The following is a 22,300-nucleotide window of genomic DNA, read 5'->3' on the forward strand; positions in this document are numbered from 1 at the left end:
CTTTAGATAACCAACACACTCTAGACAAAGTCTCCTCCAGCCTGACCCTGGGGTGAGCTAACTGAGAAGGGAGGGGGGATCAGCCTGTGTTCGAGGATCAGCAAAGCAACTGTCGCTTTTGTGAGTTCTGCAATAGCATGGATTTTGACTCATCTATTTATACTTCATATTTATTAATATTTTTTATCAAATAGACAGGAGTCTTTTAATAAACACTTGCTGAAAGAAAGAAGGAAAAAGAAAACAAAGAAAACGCATTTTTGAATATCTGAATGAATGAATGAACTAATGATTGATTAGAAGAAAGTAGCCTGGATAGTGGAGGCTTGGACAGCAATAATAAAGTAACATGGTCATAATAACCAAGGACTGAGCATTCTCGCAAGTATTTACATTTCAATTCATCTCCTACTCTCTCTGGACTATGTCATCATCAGTTTTAAGATAAACTAGCACATGAAAAATTCAACATATGACAGGCACATACTAGATTTTGTTTTTTTGGTTTTTTGGGAAAAGGTCTTGCTGTGTAGTTCTGGCTGGCCTTGAACTCATTATGTAGCCCAGGCTGGGCTCAAATTCACAGCAGTTCTCCTGCCTCAGCTTCCAGAATGCTGGGCTTATACAGGCATGCATCCCCATACCCAATTCCATATTAGCTATTTCTAATATTTGCTATGCCAAGTACTACCCTCCATGTCTAATCTATATCATGTCATCCAATCTTTAAAATGCCCCATGTGAATTACTATCCATGTTTTCTACACATATTAGCAAAATCAAACAAGTAAAGAACTTTACCCAGCGTTAGGCAACTCCCTCTAGGTAACACAATTCCAAGGACTAGGACTTATGTACGGTGCTTAATTGGCAATGATTAAACACAAGCCTGCTATTTTGCAGAATTTGGTTTCAGTTTCCCTGTGTGGAACCTGAGTAGTTTCTGTTTCCATTCACAAGAACAATAGCTAACCTAGCTGAGCATTTGTTTACCAGTACCTGTCCAGATCTGCATCAGCAATCAGAATAGTTGTTACTCTGCAAAAATTGCAGGAGAGGGATGGTTTTGCTGACAAGGAAATGGAAAGCCAGAAAAGACTGTAACCTGCTCAGTGTCACACGGCTGCTGAGTCCTGAGCCAGGTTGTGACTCTGTGGGTCCAGCCACCAGTTTGTTCTCTCTTCCCGCAAGACGCCTGAGGTAACAGGCGCTACCCTCATCCTGATTAAAGAGCGGTGGAGGAACAGCTTCGTGCCAGAGTCCACAGGGCTTCCCAAGGATCTTCAGAAACGTGACAGGCTGCAGTTAGGAGGCATCTCAGAAAAACATCTGCTGTTCCTAGGTGAAACTGTGTATTAAAAATGGCATCAAAATGCAGCAAAATATAAACGTCCACATTTTAACTCGACCGCAGTGCACAGATTAAAATGAATAGCTAGAGAAGGGGGAAGACATAAATTCCACTATGTCTTATGTTTTTATTGCCACCGAAAAGGAGCCCTGAGGCCAACAGACTGCACAGTCATCATTTTTTCAAGTAATTCTTTAAAAAATTTGTCCCCTGACATTAATCATGGTCTTCACGTTGTGTGATAGATCTCTCAAGCTCATCCCTTCCATCTTTTTTTTTTGTGGTATCAGGGATCAAACTCAGGTCCTTGTGCTTTCAGGGCAGTTGGTAGCACCACTGAGCTGAACCCCCGGCCCTTCCTTCCATGTTTTGACCAACATTTCTGCACATCTTCCGGTCCCTGATCCCTGGTGACTGCTTTGTACTTCCACAAGTTGAAATTAGACCTTGCACTGCAGCAGGCAGCATCCATAGAGGAGCCCGTGACTTAACTGTATTAGCACAGGATGCAGAAAGGGTTCACAAAGGAGGCTCAGGACAGCACCTGTGGGATCAGGCGAGATGCACGGCGACCTTCTCCCAGAGCAGCACCAAGGCCTCAGCTGAAGGTTGAAGGCCTGGAGCTCACTGCAGAGCCAGTGTGGATCCCTGTCAGAAAGCTAAGGGGCTGCGCTGGAAGCCTGAGGAACTGGGGTACACGTCTGAGGGTAATGGCCAAAGCTGAGCTCCTCCCAAGAAACAGAAGGGTAGGCCTTCTTCTCTCCCTTTTTATTCCCTCCAGGCTTCAAACCTATTGGGGTTGGTACCACTCACATCCAGGGTGGGTCTTCCCTCTTCAACTTGTGGCTTACACATCAAGCTAGGTATTTCTAGACAGGCAGCGGCACCACTGAGCTAAACCCCTGGCCCAAGCTAGGCATTTCTTATTCAAGTTGACACCACAATTAGCAATGCCATGCACAAAAGTGAGATTGACTGGTGTGTGGTTTTCTGTGTCTGGTTTATTTCATTCAACATAATGTCCTCCAGATCCATCCATGTTGCTATAAATGACAGGCTCTCCTTTTCGGGACTGAATAGTACTCCATCTTACACATGTACTACAGCTTTCTCCCCTATGCATCTGTGGATGGACAGTTAAGATACTTTCATATCTTCACTATCATGAACATGCTGCAATGAACATGGGAATGCCAATATCTCTTTGAGGTGCTGATTTCATTTCCTTTGGATAAATGCCAGTAGTAAGGTAGCTGGATCCTATGGTAGTTGTGTTTATTTGGCTTTAATAATAAAGTTTCCCTGATTACCCACCTTGTAGAGGGTGACAGGGAGCAAGACACAGCGATACAGGTTGGACATCTGAAATGCTCCACCTTCAAAACTTTTTGAATACTAACATGACACATTGCCTTTGTTTCCTGCACAAAATTATTAACAATGTTGCAAAACATAACTGTCAGTTATGTGCACATGGTGGTTATGAATATGAAATAGAAATTAATTTCCTGATTAGACTATGCAAAGATTCCAAAATCTGAAGAAAAAAAAATCCCAAATCTGAAACATGTTTGTCCAAAGCCTGTCAGATAAGGGATTCTAACCCTGGGACAGGCAGGTGGAGACAAACCGTGGTGGCTCTGGTCCTGCTGGGACGCCTTCACTTAGGAATGACTGGCACTTAGACAGGTGGACAGCAGCAAACCCTAAGCCACATGGAAGCAGGGACTCAGCCCGTCCTGAGTCTTCGGTCTTGGCTGTGTTCCAACTTTCATTTTCTGAGAGAAGAAAATCGAAACTTAGCCAAGCATTACTCAAAGGAAATGTGTGTTTCCCTCCGCGCCCCTCCCTGAGGCCGGGCTGCCTGGAGGTGTGGCCAGGTTCCACTGTCATATAAGGCATAGGAAGGCTTCAGGGTCCCAGTGAGGAGCCATGGGGATGCTGGTAGCCAAGGCCCTGGCCGGGAGGATGCTGAGTACACTCAGGCAGCCGCTGGGCTCTCTGTGGGGGAGCCTGGCCACCCTGCTCTGCTGGCTGCGGGCAGCACTGTGGTGGTCAGCTGCAGAGAAGGGACAGCAGCAGCTTGGGGGAGAACCGGAGGGGACCCGGGAGGAAGAGGAGGAGGATGGCACGATTCCCACCAGTGTCAACTACCACTTCACTCGGCAGTGCAACTACAAGTGCGGCTTCTGCTTCCACACGGCCAAGACATCCTTCGTTCTGCCCCTGGAGGAGGCCAAGAGAGGACTGTTTCTGCTCAAGGAAGCCGGTGAGTCCCGGTCCCCAAAAGAAATCAGGGTGCTCAGCTGCAGAGGCTCTGCCTAGCAAAGAGGGCAAAGTGGGTTCGGGGCAGGCACCCAGACGTTCCTGGAGTGCAGCGTTGGTTAGCAGAGCCTTCCTGGCCACCTGCGGCCCAGGTCTGTGCCATGGAGACCCTGTGCCACCCGGTGTCTGGAATCACGCTGCTGCTTTCAGAGTTCATCCAGAGCATGAAGCAACTTGGCTCTTCCAGAAACATTTAATGAGGAAAGTTAAAAACAAATTCTTCAGAGGAAGAACAGCAACATGGAAGCCTTTTAAGTTGGGTTATGTGTGTGCTCTTATAAAAAAAGCTTAGAAAAGGCAGGTGTGGTGATGCACACCTGTGATCCCAGCACTCAGGAGGCTGAGGCAGGAGGATCACTGTCAAAAAACAAAACAAAAAAAACTTTAGAAATGATTTTTAACAAACATATCAGAGACTTTGTTCTTAAACCCCCCCCCCCCCGGGTGTCACACATCAATGACTGCAGGAATCGGCAGGGACATATGATGTGGTACTTTGCCCTTGAAGTGTGCTTTTCCTTCCATCCCATCTTCCTGTCATCCCTAAAATGCCTCTGCAACTGGCAGTTTAGCGGTGTGGCTGACATCTTTCCCTCCCTGCCTAACTTCTAGCTGAGTGTAGCAGGCACGTCCTCAGTGTGCGTAGCTTGAGGGTTTCACAAAGTGGACCTTGGAGCATCATTCCCCAGGCACTGCCACCCTGCACCTGCTGTGCCCCAGAGGTGAGCACTAGCTGTCTCCTTCCTTGCACACCCTTGAGTGTGCCCGCGAATCTATACCTTCTGGGCAAGAGCTCACACAGCGCGTGCCTTGTTGCAAAAGGCACCTCAGCCACATCCTGCTTGCTGCTCATCTCGCCCACTGAAGTCGGCCACCTTGTGGTCCAGCTTTAGTCCCCGCGGACCTTGCAGGGGCTTTTGACATTCATCCGTTGCCTCTGATCTCCCAAGAAAAACCATGTGTTTAGAGTAAACCATCACTTTTAGCTGATCTCTAACCTCTTGCGCCTCCTAAAAGACCAGTGGTGAGAATCAGCATCAAGCCTCCCAGGGAGCTTCCCTGTTCTCTTTGTCAGGAAAGGAAATCTCTCTCGAGCTGCATGTTGAATTCCTGAAGTTCAAGAGCATCTATTTTAAACTAGGAAGAAGGAGAACAAAGACAGAGTCTTCAAGTGATTGTTTCCACTTAGACTCTGAATGAAATGCATAGTTGTCCCCATAAAGTGCATTTGACATTGAGAACTAGAGTGAGGGAGGGGAGGATGAGGAGAAAGTTTTATTTCATTTTTTTTATTTCCTATGGAGGAAATGCTACTTTCGTCATTGAAAAAAAAGGAAGAGGATGCAGTTGGGTTAGGCTTCTTGGTAGAGTGTTTGCCAGCGTGCATGAGGCACTGCTGATACTATATAGCTAAATAAAATGATGAAAGTGGGTTCGTGTGAAGGGGAAACTGTTTCTCCTCTCGCAGGTATGGAGAAGATCAACTTCTCTGGTGGGGAGCCCTTTCTCCAGGACCGAGGCGAATACTTGGGCAAGCTCGTGAAGTTTTGCAAAGCGGAGCTTGGTCTGCCCAGTGTCAGTGTCGTGAGTAATGGGAGCCTGATCCGCGAGAGGTGGTTCAGGGACTACGGTAAGTGTCCTTGGAGGGCAGGGGAGCTTTAATCACCACTGCTGACAGGGTCGGTTCCTGTATTTCCTTCCACCTTGGGCCCTAGGCCAGACCTTCTGGGGAATTAGAAGAAAAGAAAAACAAGTACTGCTTATCCAAACCTTCTGCCGAGCTGTGAGTGCTGTTAGGAGCCTGTGACTCTGCAGGGCTCTGAGTAAACAAGAGCGCCCACCAGATGCCAGAGATGTCACAATCAGGACTGCTGCTCACCTTAGCAAGGGTTGAGATCTATGATCAGAAGCTCAGATGCTTCTGAGAAAAATTCACACATTTCGTGGCTGTGTGATAGAATATTTCTGCTAGGATGGAGAGGATTCAGGCTATAGCAGATGCTAACAGTGGATGGCTTGGCCAACTTGGGAACTTCAAGGAAATCTCCTATGTCACCAGGATTTAAAACCCCTGGGTCCTAAGACTACTGAGATCCCTCACTACTAAGACCACATGTGTGTAGTATATGTGGAGCAATACTTGGCACTTAGGAATATTGAAAAGCATTTACTATTAATAAAATATTTGCTTTTTTTGGGAGGGTTAGTTATGATCTCACTGCCACAGTGCCATTCTCCCCTTTTGGCAGCTGAGCTGTTTGGGCTTTGAGATCACTGGGAGAGAAGCCGGCCCTTTTGAGCCTTGGGGATGTCAAGCAGAGATCACTGATCAGATTCTCCTCCCAGGATGAGGACTCAGGCTGTGCATGTGAGCAGCCTGTCTGATGCAGGGGAAGCAGGAATACGGACTCGTTCTCAAGGGAAGGTGAACCGATAGAGGACGTGCTAAGCCAGGTATCAGTGAAGGGAAAACACCAAGAAAACCAGTTCGGGGTTCAAAGCCAGCTTGGGCACCAGGCTTAGAGACAGAAAGGTGGTCTAGAAAGCAGTCTGAGCAGAGACTAAGTGAAGGATTTGGAGCTGAACCTAAGCAGCATTCACCCTTGGGGTGGCTCCACAGCCTGTCCCTGCCATGTGAGGTAGAGGGTAGAGGACCCCTACCTTCAGGGGTGAATGCTGCAGTGTGTGCATTTGAATCAGGGTCTGCATTTGTGCATTTGGAAGCGGGTAAGAAACCCAGCACTCCTGGGAGAGGACAGTGGGAAAGTGTGAAGTCTACCGGGCCTGAGAATGAGAACTGCCGAGCCCTCTTCGTAATGGTCAAGTGGCCAGCCAGCCACTTTGATTTTTGGTTCGACAGAAGGTCGCCAGATGCTTAAATTATTAAAGACACATAAAATATCTACATTGTATTTTAAACCTCCCAATTAAAAATAGTTGCAAATAATTTGAAATAGTTTTAGATGCTCAAGGAACAAACAAAATGGTCCCTCCGACTTCAAAGGGCTCGGTGTGTGGCTGGGTGATAAGGGACAGCTGTGTCAGAGCTGCCACTGACTCATGGCAGCTGGCAGTTTGCAAGGGGTGGACTCCTAGCGGGGCTTTCTAAGAGCAAAGGACACAGCAAAAAGCACAAGGTAAAGGCAAGCTGCGAGAAAATGACTAGACTCTCTTTGCTCAGGAAAGCTCCATGGAGTCTTAGGGGCCAAGGCTGTTATGCAGGCTAGTCATTCGGGCATATTCTGTTGACAGGCCACAGTGGCCAGAACCCCCAACAATACAGCCAAGGTCGTCCATCATGGGTCGTCCTAAGCTTTCCTGACAGGTCCTGACAGGTGGCGCCCTACAGCTTCAGGGTGCAGCGCCACCAACTGGAGACAGCTGGAAGTTTGCAAGCGCTGCACAGGCAGGGACTGGAGAGGCTTAAATCTTTCTTCCCAAGAGATGTGAGCAGAGGCCAAGAACAGGAAGGGGACTATGGAGAACACAGCAAAAAGCAGAAGAATTCAGCCCCGACTTAGAAATCCTCAGTTCACTTGGAAATCAACCAGACGAACCTTTGATGGAACTGGAAGGTTTTTTGTGTTTGGTTTTGAGCTTTTGTTCTGTTTGGTTTTGGTTAGAGACTGTATGTTCAGCTGGTTGCCTCCTCCGTATGTGATATCCCATCAGGAATTTATTTGAAATCAATTCCAACAACATTCTCAATTGCTAGTTGAAGTCACAGTGATTACCTGCTTCTGGTTACAGTTTGTGCTGGACCCTCGTTCCTTAGGAGCAACATAAAATTAGGCCCCAAAGAGGAACTAAAATTATTCTTTTCATAATATTTGAGAATAGTTACTTAAAGAGTTTTTGCAACCCTTAACTTCTAGACTTTGAAAGTGTTTTGAGAAAACACAGTCAACTTTGGGAAGACATAACCAGGAAAAGCTGTTTCTCCACTGAAGGAGTAACAGTCACAGAGAACTGTCCTTCCCAGATAGGTGGAGAGCTGGCAGCAGCTGAGGATTCTGCTCAAGATCTTCTATGCACCAGGAGGGACCCGATGGCAGGACCAGCAAAATGCTGCATTGCAGGGAGGGGTCTTTATACCCTGGCTCCTAAACTGGCTTCTCTTTATCTCGATTTCCTCAGCATCTAATTCGGTTGTGCCTGATATGACACAGAGACTTTATAAATATCTAGACGGTAAATCTAGTGTACAAGGTATGTCAAGAAGAAGCCAATGAACTCGGCAAAAAACAAAATATTAGGGCTCTTCTACTAAGTAATCTTAGGTGTGTGATGGGAAAATAGAAGCAAATCTATAATTGCTCCCACATAAGTCTAGAAGCCTCCCCAGATATCAAGCTTCTTCAAAAATCATATGATTTTTAAAATTAATTAGTTTATTTATTCATGACATTGGGGATTGAAACCAGGGTCTTCTCACTAAGCTGTGTCCCCAGACCCTGCTTTTTTTCCTTTTGAGACAGGGCCTTGCTGATTCCCTAAGTTGCCCAAGCTGGGATCAAACATATAATCCTCATGTCTCAGCCTCCCTGAATGGGAAGATTGTAGGCGTGCAATTTCTATGCAAGAACAAATGAAGAACCCAATATGGATATTCATATGTACACACACATATAAATATGGATATATACACGTAAGTATATATATATATATATATATACACACATGTACATACACATATAGACACATACATATTTTTTTGAAACATGGGCTTCCTAAGGTGCCAGGGCTGGGTACTCACTTAGGATCCTCCTGCCTTAGCCTCCCACAGTATTGGGATTACAGTCTTGTGCTACTGTGCCAAAGTCACATTTAAATAAATTAATAAGGCTTCCGTACATTCATGAGAAGGGTTTTAGAATGATCAAAGGTAAGCATCTGCATCATTTTGTTATGCATATATAGGTTTTGTAATGATTATTTGACACAAATATCAAGCATGATATGCATTTCAGAGACTTTTGTGCATGTGAAAAAAAGGATCATTTAAAAAATTTGAAACATACATGTAAATGAGCTGTTTTATTATAAAGAGAGGCAAATGACCGGAAGGGCTGTCACAGCCCTGGTAAGAGATGCCCAATGTCCTGCAGGTGAGTACCTGGATATCCTCGCCGTGTCCTGTGACAGCTTTGATGAGCAAGTCAATGTCCTCATCGGCCGGGGCCAGGGAAAGAGGAACCACGTGGAAAACCTGCAGAAACTGAATAAGTGGTGTAAGGAGTACAAAGTGGCCTTCAAGATCAACTCTGTGATCAATCGATTCAACGTGGAGGAGGACATGAGAGAACACATCAAAGTGCTCAACCCTGTGCGCTGGAAAGTAGGTCCACCATGTTGCTTTTGCTGTTTTTAATGCACAATTGCTCAGGAGCAACCTTTTCCAGTGAAACTGAATATGATACTGACACTGAGAACTCTGTACCTCTTCAGCCAGGTCCTGCTTGGTCTTTCTTTCAGCTCTGTTAGGGTTTCAACTATAGTTTTCTTTGCACTATTTTTCCCTCCTGGAAACTGGAATCTATTTTCCTCTGGAATATCATGAGGAGAGAGGACAAAGACATGCTAAGGAATCTCTTGCTATACTTAAAACTCTTGGCTTATTGACGGACGGATGGATGGATGGATCCGCTTCCTAAATTCTGATGCTACTGAGTTTTCAGTGAATTATTTGAAAAGGATAATGCCATCCTTCCTATGAATTAAAATAAGGCCATTTTTCCAAGTTGGATGCTTTGGGACTGGTCCCTCTACCAGCCTGTTGTGGTTTAGATCCAGAATGTCCCCCCAAATCCCATGTGTTTAGAGGGACAACTTTAGAAGGTAGATGGATCATGGGGTCACCATATTTAGCTATGAGTGAAAACAGAGAAAATCTAGAGATGTATTGATAAGAATACATAAAAAGTCAACAGAAACATGAAAATTTTGAAACTACTTTTTTCTTGCTTTGGGGGCTTACAAATGATTTACTTTTTGTGCTTTTTATAGTCTCTGTTCCTTTCAAAGAACATCCCTTTTAATAGTCTAAAATGTTAGATTATCAGTCTAAATCAAGCATGCTCAACCAGATTTGGAAATTTATTTCTTAAGAAGACTTGTGTTTATTCCTAAATTTCAGGGCCGGCTCTGCATTCCCAGGATAACATTTCCAAGGGATGTCGGTCGCTTAGGCAGAGAGAACTTGGACCAAGGAGCCGGGCGTGGGGAGCAGGGGAGGAACAAAGGGCTCCTACCCAGAAACACTCTCGCCTTCCAGGTCTTCCAGTGCCTCCTGATCGAGGGTGAGAACTGTGGCAAAGACGCCCTGAGGGAAGCAGAGAGATTCCTCATCAGTGAGGAGGAGTTCGAGGGCTTCCTGGAGCGCCACAGAGAGGTGTCCTGCTTGGTGCCCGAGTGTAACCAGAAGGTTGTATCCAGTGGGTGCTGCTTCGTCCTCCAGAACACATGTAGATCACTCCAAGGCTCCCCTGCCCCAAGGCTGTGCACACCCTCACATGGGTGTTTTAGGGGACTCAGCGTAAGGGGTAGTCCAAGCCACCTGCCAGCCAAAAGGGCTCCCTGAGGCTCAGTTTCCTTCTCTGTGAGTGGGTGGAGTGTCACCTCCGAGACGTGATCTGTGATCCTGCCCCACCATCCTCCCAAATGCAGTCTCTAGATGGGACAGCTACTGCGTTGATCTCACATCCCTTGCTAGCTAGAATTATCTCTATGAAGGATAAAAGTCGGATAGAACAGAAAGGCTGTTTGGCCAGTCCCTTAGTTGTCTGGTAGAAGTATACCTGGATGCTTCCTATTAGATTTTATATACAGATTAAACAGCACAGATTAAACAGGCCCAGCAGGTCTACACTACTTTGCCTCCAGCTATCCTCAGATGAAGAGTCATCACTCAAAATCTAAAGAAAAATAATTCCTTGTTCTCACTCTCAGAGTGGAGGAACCTCCTGATTAATGCAAGATATAAACATTTTAAGGGCCGGGGATTTAGCTCAGTGGTGCCGCCGCCTGCCTACCAAGTGTAAGGTCCTGAGTTCAATCCCCAGTACCAAAAAAAAAAAAAAAGAATAAACATTTTAAGACAATTATGAATAAAGTATTTGAATACATAAAAATTAAAAATATACCTGGGCATGATACCACATGTCTGTAATCCCAGAACTCAGGAGGCTGAGGCAGAAGGATCACCACAAATCTGAGGTCAGCCTGAACTACATAGCGAGACCCTGTCTCCAAAAATAAATAACTACATATGCTCTAAAAATTAAATGTAGAAAATGCTACCATTACATATTATGCTGAATCTTTTAAAACAAAATATTATGTGGTAGAAGTGAGAATCTACTAACATAGAAAAAGCAAGTCAGGCTTTGAGTAAAAATAATTCATACACAAAGAAACAAATTGTGGATAAACTTGTCTTTGATATCATCAGCATTCAAAGAAACATAAATTAAAATGCAAAACATGAAGTCATATTAAAAAGTAAACTCGTATTGTTAGTAAGAGAATAAATCACTTCAAATTTCCTAGACAAAAATCTAGGAAAATTTATAATGATAACCTTTAAATGTTTGCTTACAATAACTCAGAAATTCTACCTTAAAACATAGGAAATCTTCTTACAGGCTGAGAAATATTTATGCAAAAGCATGTTACTGTTGTGTTAAGAGTCACTAACAGCAAAAAATTGAATACATGATAGCTAAAAGCCTAGCTGGATCAGATAAATTTGTACGTTCCTAGAATGAAATTTTATCCTGACTATAAAGCACATTTCAAAAAATACTAAGTGACCAGGATAAGTTCTCATGATAATAAGTTCCAGTGAAAATTAGTATGCAAAATTAATTTGAAGTCCATACTAGCGAACTCCAAAATGCCCCTGTGATTTACTGCCATGGTTACCATGGAGTAGTGGAATTAGCAGTCATTTTGTTTACTTTTATAAGTTTTAGGACTTTAAAGTGGTTTAAATAAGTTTCATTATTCAAAAACATATTTTAAAAACAGATTCTCCCATCTGTCACCCAAAAATATCATACAGAAAAGTGCTCCCATATGCTCGAACACAGGCAGAAACCCCATGGCCAGGAACTCATGCCTCGAGCCCTGAGCGTCTGAGGCTCTGGCGGACGCCTGGGTCTGGAAGGTCCCAGGGAGTGGGCCGTGGACCCCAAAGCCCAGGAGCCCTGCTGTGTGCACCCCTCAGGCTGGTCAAAGCGCTCCTGCTGGGGCTGGATTCTCAGAGCAGCTCGGGCAGGTGCTCTGGCTGCTGTCCCATCTCCCAGCCTCACCCCTCACCCCTCAACCTGCCAGCTTTGGCTCCAGACAGACCCGGCCGCTGCCTGGGTCAGTATCAAATACAAGCTGAGCATGGTAGGTGAAAAATCAAAGTGAGATGCCATCTATGGCTGATGAAAATATTACACAATTCAATGTTTAGGGCCCCAGAAGTTTCAGTGCCCATTCCCGCCCATATTTTTTGTGGTGGCTTTTGACCTTCAATGTTGAGCCTGTTGGCTGTGACAGAGGCTCTGAGAGATCTGAGGTGAGATGTATTTACTATCTGGCCTTTTACAGAAAAGACTTTTTTTCACCTATCTGTATGGAGAGGAGTAGATGTGGAAGCTGTCCCTACCTATGGCTGCAGGGCACATGTCTACTTTCAAGACTGGCTAGGGTGGACTTAGAATCCCAGGGTTGGCCACCCTTTAGTTCTGGATTATAACATTAATGACAGCTCTGGTTTGTACCCTGGAAAAGAAGGAAACCAGCTGGGTGGTAGCCACAGTCACAGGCCGTGTTGATGACAGCTGGAGGGAAAGGAGGATTGTCCTGGGTCATCCCTGTGAGAGGCACCTTTGTGGTGACATTTCTCCATGGAGCCTTTCAGCAGGAATAGAAAAACAGAGACATCAGACAATAGTCATCCTGCCAAGGCTGTATCTGAGACTAAATCTATATCTGATGTTTTCTTTTGCAGATGAAAGACTCCTATCTCATTCTGGATGAATATGTGAGTATTCCTCGTGAATTAGAAAATGATCCCTGGGAAAACTAATTACATAGCAACACCAGAGTCAAACTGGAGCAAACACAGCCACTTAGTACCGATTTGTCCCCCCGTGAGGGCCTTTCATTTTGACAGACAGTGATTTTTTATGAATACAGTGAAGCCCTGGCCAGAATGGGTCAAGCTCTGTGCTGGGCATTTCCACAAATTGTAGCCTGAGCCAAGCCCCTTACTTGGCAGTAGTCACCCCAGGATGTTGTCTCTCCATGGCCAACTATTGTGGGTGTCACGGGGGCCCCGTAACACAGCAGAGTCCACTGTTAGCAGTTTGGGGGTAAGGTTCATGAGAGAGGAGACTGGGTCATATCAGAGCCTGACTGTCCCTCTCCAAAGGCCACTGATCTCAGCTCCTTCCCGCCACATTTTCCAGGAAAAGGAAAACCCACCCTTCTCAGAATAGGGAAAAAAACCCCCACTTCCCCTTTTATTTTTCTCATTGTTATTGTTCTAAACATAGAACCTTTAGCAGTATTTCTAGCAGAGAACAAATAATTCCATTCAAAGACATATTTTTAAGAAATAAGCTCCAGTGAGAACCATGAGCGTAATGTTTAAATTGGATTTTTTGACAAATGTTTATTATAATCTCTTATTTCGTTATTTCTGAGTTAATCAATGATGCTTGAAACTAATTTCGTTTATTGTCAACATGAGCTTTCTTCAGAGAGTATAAAGAGAAAATGATCATGGGAATGTTTGGTTTATGAGGAGGAGTTCCAAGTAAAGAGAAACACAATTTATTTTTGCTGTGCAAATTATCGTGACTGTCCAGGGATTTTGGCCAATGTTCCTCAGCAAACTTGCTGGTCTCTGCATAGTTGGAAAAAACATAATGGAACCAAGATTTGCCTTTGTAATATAATAACTTCTTGATTCAATGTGTGTTACTTGATCTCCTACAAAACGCTCAGGGCAGGTGATAGGAAGTGTGAAGACCCCATTCCTGCCTTCATGGTAAAAGAGGCTAGGACACAGTGAATAAAAACATAAGTCAGGATAAGAGAGAAGATGCTCAGCAGGATGCAGGACACAGAGGCCTGCCCTTTGTCTGTCATGTGCCTGCCTCGGGAGCCCATTTCTGATTTGTCTCTGCCTTTCCCGAAGAAAGCCTTTGTTAGGATTCACTCTCAGCCCTTCATGCAATCTGCATTCGAGGAAAACAAAGAAACAAACAAAAAAAACTGCCTGCAATTTCCCAAAGCCACAGTACCAGTCCTTGTCTCTGTGCTTTTATGCTACATTCTCTCAATTTAAGAGTAGCAAAAATTTATTGGGAGAAAGAAAGCTTCTGCTTAAGAGAGACAGAAAGGGGGATTCTCTCAGTTTAAAATTTCAAAACCAGCTTCAAATGTCAGCATGTTGGGGTCGTGTGTCCTGTTGCCACTCCCTCTAACGCGGAACACGGCTCGGCTCGGGGACAGGTGTGCGGTGCTCTCCTACCGCAGCCTCCCCGTGGACGTGGACGGGAAGGGGTGGGGGAATGGGGAGCGGAGCGGGGCTGTCCATGTGTGGCCACAGCGCTCCGTGCACCCCTGTCCCTCCATCGGAAAGTCAGAGGTGGCCGTGGGTTGCTGCGTTTCAGAGGACAGATGAACTGAAAATGTCCCTGTCTCCGGGTCTTCCAGATGCGCTTTCTGAACTGCAGGCAGGGGCGCAAGGACCCGTCTCGGTCCATCCTGGACGTCGGCGTGGAGCAGGCCATAAGGTTCAGCGGGTTCAATGAGAAGATGTTTCTCAGGCGAGGGGGCAAGTACGTGTGGAGCAAGGCAGACATGAAGCTGGACTGGTGACCGGAGGGCGAGAGGAGACGCCAGCACCTGCCCGAGGGGGCCCTTGTGGTCTCTGACGTGACCAGGCCAGCGGCTGGGTACCTGCTCAGCAAACGCCCTGGGAACGGAGCCCCGAAGGACTGTGGCAGTGAGTGTGGAGCGGGCCGGGTCCATTCAAACAGAGCCATGCTCCGGGCGGCATTCACAACTGACTCCAAGCCTGTTAGCTTTAAGACATGGTCTGGGTCCGAGGGAGAAAAGCCAGCCCCTTCCTCTTTGTAGCTCAAAGGCAAAGCATGATGCAAAGGCTATCACGAAATCAAAGTCCCCTCCTGGTAACTGAAACAGCATCTCACTGCCTGCAAAACAATCATTCTTCTATAATTGTTTCAAAAAAGCAAAATCATGGATTTTGTTTGGTTTTGGGGTTTTGGTTTTTTTGCCAGAGCAGATTAATTTCATTCAGCTGCAATTCCAGTGCCTGACAGAAGAGGGCGCGTAGATGTAGATGTATGATTTCATTGTTCCAGAAATTCTGCTTCATAGTCTATTTTCAGGACTTTCTGATTTGAATTGCGTTTTTTTTTTAAAAAAAGTATTCCTACCTCAAGTTTTAAGGCTTTATAACTTAACTTAACTTACATGTTTGTGTCTTATCTAAAATAGTATTGGGCCAGGGATTTAGCTCAGTGGTGCTGCTGCCCGCCTCACTTGTGCAAGGTCCCAAGTTGCATCCCTGGTACAAAAAAAACAAAAAGTATAGGTTATCCTATACTGTATTTTCTAATTTGTGTATTTTTTAAAAGAGAAAAATGAATCACAAAGTCCCTCATTTTACAATTAAAATATTCAGATGCCCTTTTTCCTTAAAGTGGAGGAATAGGAACTTCTAGTGTTACAGTAAAATTCAAACTTGGTTTACATAGTGTTTTGCTTTGCTTTTTCAACTTTAAATGCAAGTGTTAGCTTTGTGAGAATGCTCAGATTATTGGGAAAGTAAAGAACAATATAACTGGTGTATCTTCAGTGTTAAGGGCAAGTGTTTGCAATGATTGTTTTAAGTTTGGGTGGTGATAACATGAAAGGAATTTTGTCTGAAGAAGCCTGGAAGGATAAGTCACAAGCTATAGCCTGCTGGTCTTCCAACCACTTATCATCTCTGCTATTTAGTGAGTGATAAATAATATGACAGTGGTTTGTTTTCTTTCAAGTTTGAATGCAAGTGAGCTTATTTGGCGGAATGATCTAAAAAATGGGCTCAGGTTTATCTTTATTAGTGTTTGGAGTCTAATTGCTGCGTAGATTAAAAGCTGGGTCAACCAGATGTGGTAGTGCATGCCTGTAAGCCAGCATCTCTGGGAGGCTGAGCCAGGAAGATCATGAGTTAGAGCAATTTAGTGGCTTACTAAAACTCTGTCTCAAAAAAACCCAAATAAACAAAAACAAAAGAAAAACCCAAAGGGCCGGGGATATTGCTCAGTGTGAAGGCCCTAAAGAAAAGGGGGGGGGGGAGAAAGAAAGGAGAGGAGAGAAAAGCAAACCAGTTGAATAGAGTGGCAATAAAGTTTCTTTCATCAATAATGCATCATATATCCTACTCTCCTGCTGAATGGATTGTTTAATAAGTGGTAATTAGAGGTCAGTCACGCTGCAGGGCTTGAAAGCTCTGAGTGTATGATGAGGTTTATTTTCTAGGTAGATGTGTGTATTTCCATATATGATGCTCTTGGCATTGGTCTAATGTGCAAGAACATGCTGGAGGATATTAAAGTATTTTTGTGCAGTGCTCTATCTCTCAGTGTCCTGATGTTCTGGGTCTCTCTTTGGTTTGGGTTTATGGTCACTGTGTACTTTTACAGACCCTGGGTGCCAGAGGTGAGTCGGCTTTAACAATCAACCAAGTTATCATATCCATCAGCCCACTTCCCACAGCCCACCATTGGCAGGGCAGAGTGGAGAGGAGGGAAACATGCTTCCCAGTCCTGAAACAGAGCCTGCCTCTCAGGACCCGACACACCCAGACCCAGGGCTCTCAGAGAATCCACTCCATAGCTGGGCCCAGGACACTGCAGGCCTGTGCAAGGCCCCCAGGGTGGCAGTGCTGTTGCTCAGGTGAGACAAGGGCAGTGGTCAAAGCTGGGGGTCAGTGACCCACAGGAGGCAAAGAGTGAAATGGACAGAGGAGAAGGGGACAGACCCTTCAGCCACATCCCCAGGGACCTCTCCTCCAAACAGGCTGCAGCTCCCAACACCAGTTCAGCTAGAGACTCCATGGTGGATGAGTCCACTGTGGCTGTCAGGTCCCCGCAATCCAGCCACCTCCCCAAAGCCCTGCTTATGAGCACCTGAGGCTTTGTGGGGCAACTAGATACAAACCAGCACCTTAGCCGCTGTTCTAGGGCAGGCTGAGAGCTGAAGAGGGCCTGCAGACCACCCAGGATGGAAGTCTGCATTTCACAAACTCTCCCCACCCATTTCCTGGCCACCACTGTATGGGCCGCCAATTGGCCGTGGCACATGCAGGGGTGTGTGGTTGGAGCTGTGTACAGGAGCAGGCTCAGGAGATGTCATCCTCTCATTAGGAGTGCACACTGGGGAGCAGCCCAAGGGGTGCTGGACACCTCCATGAGCTGAGGATCAGCAGGTGGAAAGGAGACAGGTCTGCCGAGCTGGGGGCAGTGACTCATTGATGGAGCCAGGACAGCAAGGAGAGGTCACCGTGCTGGGACAAGCTCTGCACTCCCTCGCATGCTCTGTGACAGCAGGTGCTGCCCCTCTGGCTCTGGACCTGTCCCCTCTGCAGCCTGCCTGGCTTCCCACCATCACTGACTTCTTTAAAAATTTTCCACAGTTCATACTGGCAGTACATACTGGTTACACATGCTGTGGGGATTAGGGACATGGATAGGACGCATCTTAAGTGTCTTGTTCCCCTTCCCTTCCCTGCCTTCCCTTCCTCCATGTCCAAGCCCCTTTCTGTTTACCAAGGGTCTGTCTCCCTATTTCCCACATCTGCCTTTTCATGCTCAGACACCAGGCTCCTGGCCTCAGCCTGGAGAGTGTCAGGGATGAGTGTGATTCCCTCCCTGAGGCCTCAGCTGTCCTACCCAGGACCCGGAGGCCCAGGACTTACACAGTGAGTTCAAGGCCAGCCTGAACTGCATAGTGAGATCCTGTCTCAAAACTGAAACCCAAACAAAGCAACCCCAGCTCTTCCAGGTTAATCCTTTGGGGAAATGTGAGAAACGGTACCGAAGGCTATGATATCCCCACTGTTTTCCAGTGGTTATTAGACTTATTTCCTCCCGGGAGCTCTATGACATATAAGGTATGATTGAAAGTACAGTGAATGTTTAAATTGAAAAAATTATTATGATAAAAGTCACACTGCCATGAATCCACCTCAAAATCCTTCCCCTCACTTTGAACACACTCATCCCACCGCCCTGGCCACTTCGCGCAGCAGCTCTGGAGTCCTCTTTCCTGAGGGTCTTTAGCTGCGCTGTCCTGGCTGCCTCGATGTCCTGAGTGGATTCAAAACGCCTCCCTTTCCTGGTCATTGTGACTTTGGGACGAGCCAGGAGTCACACGGTGCCAGCCTGACTAAGGCGGATGAGGACAAAGCTCATGTCTGGGAAGCTCGGGGGGGCCCCATTCTTTCTAGCTGACTGACACAGGGTTGGACTTGGGGTCACCTCTGGTCGGGGCGTGACTCCCCCGTCCCCTGGGGCTCCGCATGTTCAGGCCCCGCCTGACCCAGCTCCGTCCCGGGCTCAGGCCTCTGGCCGGCTCCGCCTGGCAGGGGGCGCTAGCGAGCAGCCGGGCTCCGCGCCTCGCGCCCGCGCCTGGTGCGCGCGGCCGCCGCTCCCGCGCGGCAGCTCCGGGCACAGGGCGGGGACGGGGTCGGAGCCGGGGACCGGACGGGCGGCTCGGCGGCGGCGCGGGGCGCAGGACCAGGTAGGCGACGCGCGTCCTTCGTGTCGGAGCTGCGGGCCGGCCGGGGTTCGCGCCGCGCGGGCGCAGTGATGGCGGCGCCGAGGATGGGGACCCCGGCCTGGCCCCGCGGGGACCCCTCGCTGTCCCCTGCGTCGCGCGGGGACCTGGCGCGGGTTGCAGCGCTGGCCCCGATCCCCGCCGGCCGCCAGGAGCCCCGCACAGGCCCTGGCCGGGCTCGGCGGCCTCGGGGACCCGTACCGCCCCCCCCCCCCGCCCCGACCCGGCGCTTCCAAGTGGGGAGGGTGCGGCCGCCCTAACCCGCGGGGCTCCGAGACGGGGGTTGTCCCCAAAAGTTTGGTCTCTGTCTCTCCTTCCAAGAGAATAAAGGTGTGCGGGGAACCCCGCGTGTCAAGGTCAGGGCCCGGGTGGGGGAGACCGGAGCCGCGGCACCCGCTTTGGGAACGGGCCTGCCCCCCCACCCCACCCCAGGAGGAGCTCCGCGTGCCTCTCGCTTTGCGGGGCTTTGGCGGAGGAAGGCTTCTGGGACTGAGGCCTGGGAGAAGGGTAAGGTCCAAAGACCGGTCTCAGCGAATTGGGCCAGAAAAGAGTTCAGGCAGGAGATGGATGCATTTATTTTTGCGTATTTATTTTTTGCACTACTAGGAATTGAACCCAGGGCTTCTTGCTGAGCTATATCCCAAGTCTTTTTTTATTTTTTATTTTTATTTTGAGACAGGATCTTAGTGGCTAAGTTGTTCAGGCTGGGTTTGGAATTGCGATCCTCCTGACTCAGCCTCCAAGCGCTGAGATAGCAGGCATGCATGTGCACCACACCCAGTGAGAGGTGTGTGTGTTTATAAGTGAAGCGCAGGCCAGGCTGAGGAAAGGCGGTGCGGGGAACCTGGGCAGTGAGGGGCTTGGGAGGGGGCTCTGCACTAAGGCAGCAGTGGACCGGGACGTGGGGGGCGGCACTGGCTCCCTGTGCGGTTTCCTGGGCGATCCTCCCTGGTGGGGGCTGTTGGGCTCCTCCGTGCCTTCCCTGGTTGTTTTTATCAGTTTTTAGAGTGCCGAGGACACAGGGCTGGAGAGGTCGCCTGGGACAAAGGCTAACCTGGACCCCAGGCCAGCACATTGGGCTGGGCTGGCAGTGGGAGCCACGGATGGTTTGGGCGGAGGACAGGGTGGGCCTGAGGCCAGTTTGAATGGGAGAGGTCCGCCCACCTACCCACTACCCACTGCCTGGGCCTTCCTCTCTGTCTTTGCGGAAGGCTCCGTGTGGCCGAGGATCTGAGTGTGGATGGATGGATGGTTTCCAGGCCCTGTGCAGCTTCGGTCTGTAAAGGTCTGTAAAGATGTGGATTCCAGCTTCAGCGCTCCAGCTCCGAGAGCTGGTGCAGGGCAGACGTGAGGGAGGACCCAAGCGCCCTGCGGGGCCTGGGCTCTGCGGAGGGTTTCTGTCCTCAATCCACTGGCTTGTGATCCGGGTTTGAAGACTCCTTAGACTGCAGAACTTATGCAGGTCACTGTGGTTTGGGACTTTGAGAGGACCTCACAGCTGGCCGTGGTGTTGTGCGCCTGTAATCCTGTGCGCCTGTGGGAGGGTGAGGCAGGAAGACTACAAGCTGGGACCCAGACCAGACAACTCAGTGGTTTGACAAGGCACAATTTTAAAATGAAAAATAAAAATAAAAACAGGGGCTGAGGATGTAGCTCAGTGTGAAGGCCGTGGGTTTCATCCTCATTACAGAAAAGAAGGGGCCAGGTGTGGTGGTGCACGCCTGTCATCCCAGCTCTCAGAAGCCTGAGGCAGGAGGATCACCATGAGTTCGAGGCCAGCCTGAGCTACATAAAGAGTTCAAGGCCAGCCTGAGCTACATAGCGGAACCCTGTCTCAAAAAACAAAACAAGACAAAAAAACAAAGAAACAAAAAGAAAGGAAGAAAGAAGGGAGGGGAGGTTCCGGGCCTCACACACTCTCTCCGGGCACCAGCAAGCACTTGGGGCTGTGGCTGGCTTGGTCTCCGATGCCCCGCTCTCCCCCTGTGCTGCTCCAGAACCTGGGGTTCTGCCTGCTCCCCTGCGACCGCGGCGGGGACGTCTACCCAGGCAGGCCCCTGTCCACCGGGATCTTCTCAGGAGGATGCCTGGCCTCCTTGTCTTTGGGTCCTCGTCCTCCCTGAGACCGGAGAGCTGTGGGCTTCCCCTCAAGCACGGCTGGAGAAGCCATCAGTGGTCATTTCGGGACCAGCTCCCTTCTCCGCCTCCCATGGATGCCTTTCTTTACGGAGATGGAGACATTAAAAGGAAGCCCTTCCCATGGGGCGCTAGGCCACAAACCTTTGCCACCCAGCTCCCTGACCTGGGGTGAGCATAGGGTCCCCCCCCACCCCGAGGGAGTCCTTGGATCTAGAAATCAGAATGTGCTGCTCCTGGGTACCTTTCTGGAGAATCAGCACTGCACGATGACTCACCTGATGCGACCTGTGGAAGCCCTCTTGCTAGAAAACAAAAAGATAGATTTTTGACTCTGGCCTTGACTTTTCTCCAGGGCAGTATGTTGCGAAGTGAGGCTTTCCGGGGGGACACACGAGTCCCCCTTTTTCTTCCTGCTGAGAATCTAAAACCTGTGATGGAATGCACTTCCTGGCTGGTGCACAGAACCGGGGGCAGGAGCGGGGGATGGATGGACTTCCGGGAGCATGTGCGCAGGCTACTTCAGGTCACAAAGAAAGCTCAGTTCCCATGCCATCCGCTGTGTGCTTGGCCCTGCATTGGGACGGAGGAGAGAGAAGTTAATATTCATTAAGTGTTGGCCGCGTGCCAGGCCCTGGGTGCCGGTGTTATGCGTGGAGCATGAATACAAGGAGGCCGGCTTCATGTGGAGCCAAGTCTTTGGCCAGGGTCTCTCAAGCGATCAACATCAAAGCCTGCTGTAGGCTCAGAGGCCTGCAGAGATGATACACTGCATGGCCATGAGGAGGCGAGGGGCTGCGGCTGGAAGGAGAGTCACGGAGGGACTGTGTTAGCCCTGGGCAGGGCAGTGGCAGAGCTGCACGGAGAGGTGGGACCTGACTGGGCCCGGGTAGTCGGCTCCGAGAGTGAGATTCAGGGCCTGAAAGCTGCAAGAAACAGTCTGGGGTGGACCAGAAACCGAGACCCAGCACAGAGGGACTGGGCTCACCGAGCTGGGGTGTCGCTGATGTGTCCCGGGGTCGCTGGTGTCTCCGAGCTCTTCAAACCTTGCAAGATTCCCTCTGCAGCACAGTTGCTGTCATTGTTTGTCATCTGCGAGTGCCCATTGATGCATTTTTGTTTTCTTTCTTTTTTTCTTTTTTGGAACCTCTTAGACATATTTCCTCCCTTTCCCGTCCTTCTTCTCAGTTCTGTGTGATTGGAGGAGAGGATTACAGGCAGCAGCCTTGCGCAGTGTCCATGCGCACTTTGTCCTGTTAGATGGCTAGAAAAGCTGAGGGCTTCTCAGATGTGGGGGAGCCTCTGCCCAGGACTGGGAACCTCCCAGACGGAAGTCGCATACCTCTTACCCAGTTGTGATCTTACATTTAAAGGGCAGCTGCACCAGCTTGGGAACCGCCCAAGGGATTAGCCAACACACACTTCTGGGTGTATCTGGGTGGTCTTGGAGAGGGCACTGGGGTCTGTATCTGGTCCTGCCCTCTCCCCTCAGGCACCACTCCCCTGCTCTGCCTCCTGGCTGCCATGAACTGAGCAGTTTTTCTCTTCCAACCTCTGCTGCCATGATGGTCCAGCTGACCATGGACTAAACCCCCTGAAACCACGAGCCACATTAAACTTTTCCCCTTTAAGTTG

The 22,300-nt window shown here is 48.4% G+C and overlaps 2 protein-coding genes and 1 long non-coding RNA gene across 8 annotated transcripts in view; 2 read left to right on the forward strand and 1 right to left on the reverse strand.

Annotated features, from left to right (window-relative positions):
• Positions 1 to 3,212: 3,212 nt before the first annotated feature.
• Rsad2 (radical S-adenosyl methionine domain containing 2) lies at positions 3,213 to 16,045 on the forward strand. 2 transcript variants are annotated; one of them, XM_004868319.3, is made up of 6 exons: positions 3,221 to 3,620; positions 5,145 to 5,306; positions 8,785 to 9,014; positions 9,951 to 10,100; positions 12,678 to 12,710; positions 14,393 to 16,045. In XM_004868319.3, the coding sequence occupies exons 1-6, from the start codon at positions 3,284 to 3,286 to the stop codon at positions 14,555 to 14,557; spliced, it is 1,077 nt and encodes a 358-aa protein (XP_004868376.2). In that variant the 5' UTR covers positions 3,221 to 3,283; the 3' UTR covers positions 14,558 to 16,045. The 2 variants fall into 2 exon arrangements, with proteins under 2 accessions (XP_087055798.1, XP_004868376.2); XM_087199672.1 differs by lacking the exon at positions 9,951 to 10,100 and having other exon boundaries at positions 3,213 to 3,620.
• A 2,318-nt stretch (positions 16,046 to 18,363) lies between these two features.
• The window catches only part of Rnf144a (ring finger protein 144A), a 96,012-nt gene continuing 92,075 nt past the window's right edge, over positions 18,364 to 22,300 (forward strand). For 2 of the 5 annotated variants that reach the window (XM_087199675.1, XM_004868317.4), the window contains exon 1: positions 18,373 to 18,493. The gene's annotated coding sequence lies outside the window, so the exon portion shown is untranslated. Of the gene's footprint in view, positions 18,494 to 22,300 lie in introns of all 5 variants that reach the window. The other 3 variants (XM_087199674.1, XM_004868316.4, XM_004868318.4) reach the window with 3 other exon arrangements.
• Positions 19,098 to 21,233, reverse strand: LOC147821647 (uncharacterized). Its single transcript, XR_015446750.1, has 2 exons — positions 20,944 to 21,233; positions 19,098 to 20,063 (listed from the first exon to the last, which is right to left on the reverse strand). It is a non-coding gene; the product is annotated as an uncharacterized LOC147821647 (long non-coding RNA).

Source organism: Heterocephalus glaber, unplaced genomic scaffold (genome assembly GCF_053883595.1).
Source record: "Heterocephalus glaber isolate CG9 unplaced genomic scaffold, H.glaber_assembly_v1.0 deba00001724, whole genome shotgun sequence".
NCBI classification, from domain to species: Eukaryota; Metazoa; Chordata; class Mammalia; order Rodentia; family Bathyergidae; genus Heterocephalus; species Heterocephalus glaber.

Bases quoted from the DNA above. Each gene is read 5' to 3' on its own strand.
- Rsad2 (XM_004868319.3), top strand. From the start codon at position 3,284: ATGGGGATGCTGGTAGCCAAGGCCCTGGCCGGGAGGATGCTGAGTACA. The intron at 3,621-5,144 runs GTGAGTCCCGGT...CTCCTCTCGCAG, and splicing joins GTTTCTGCTCAAGGAAGCCG to GTATGGAGAAGATCAACTTC. The intron at 5,307-8,784 runs GTAAGTGTCCTT...AATGTCCTGCAG, and splicing joins GAGGTGGTTCAGGGACTACG to GTGAGTACCTGGATATCCTC.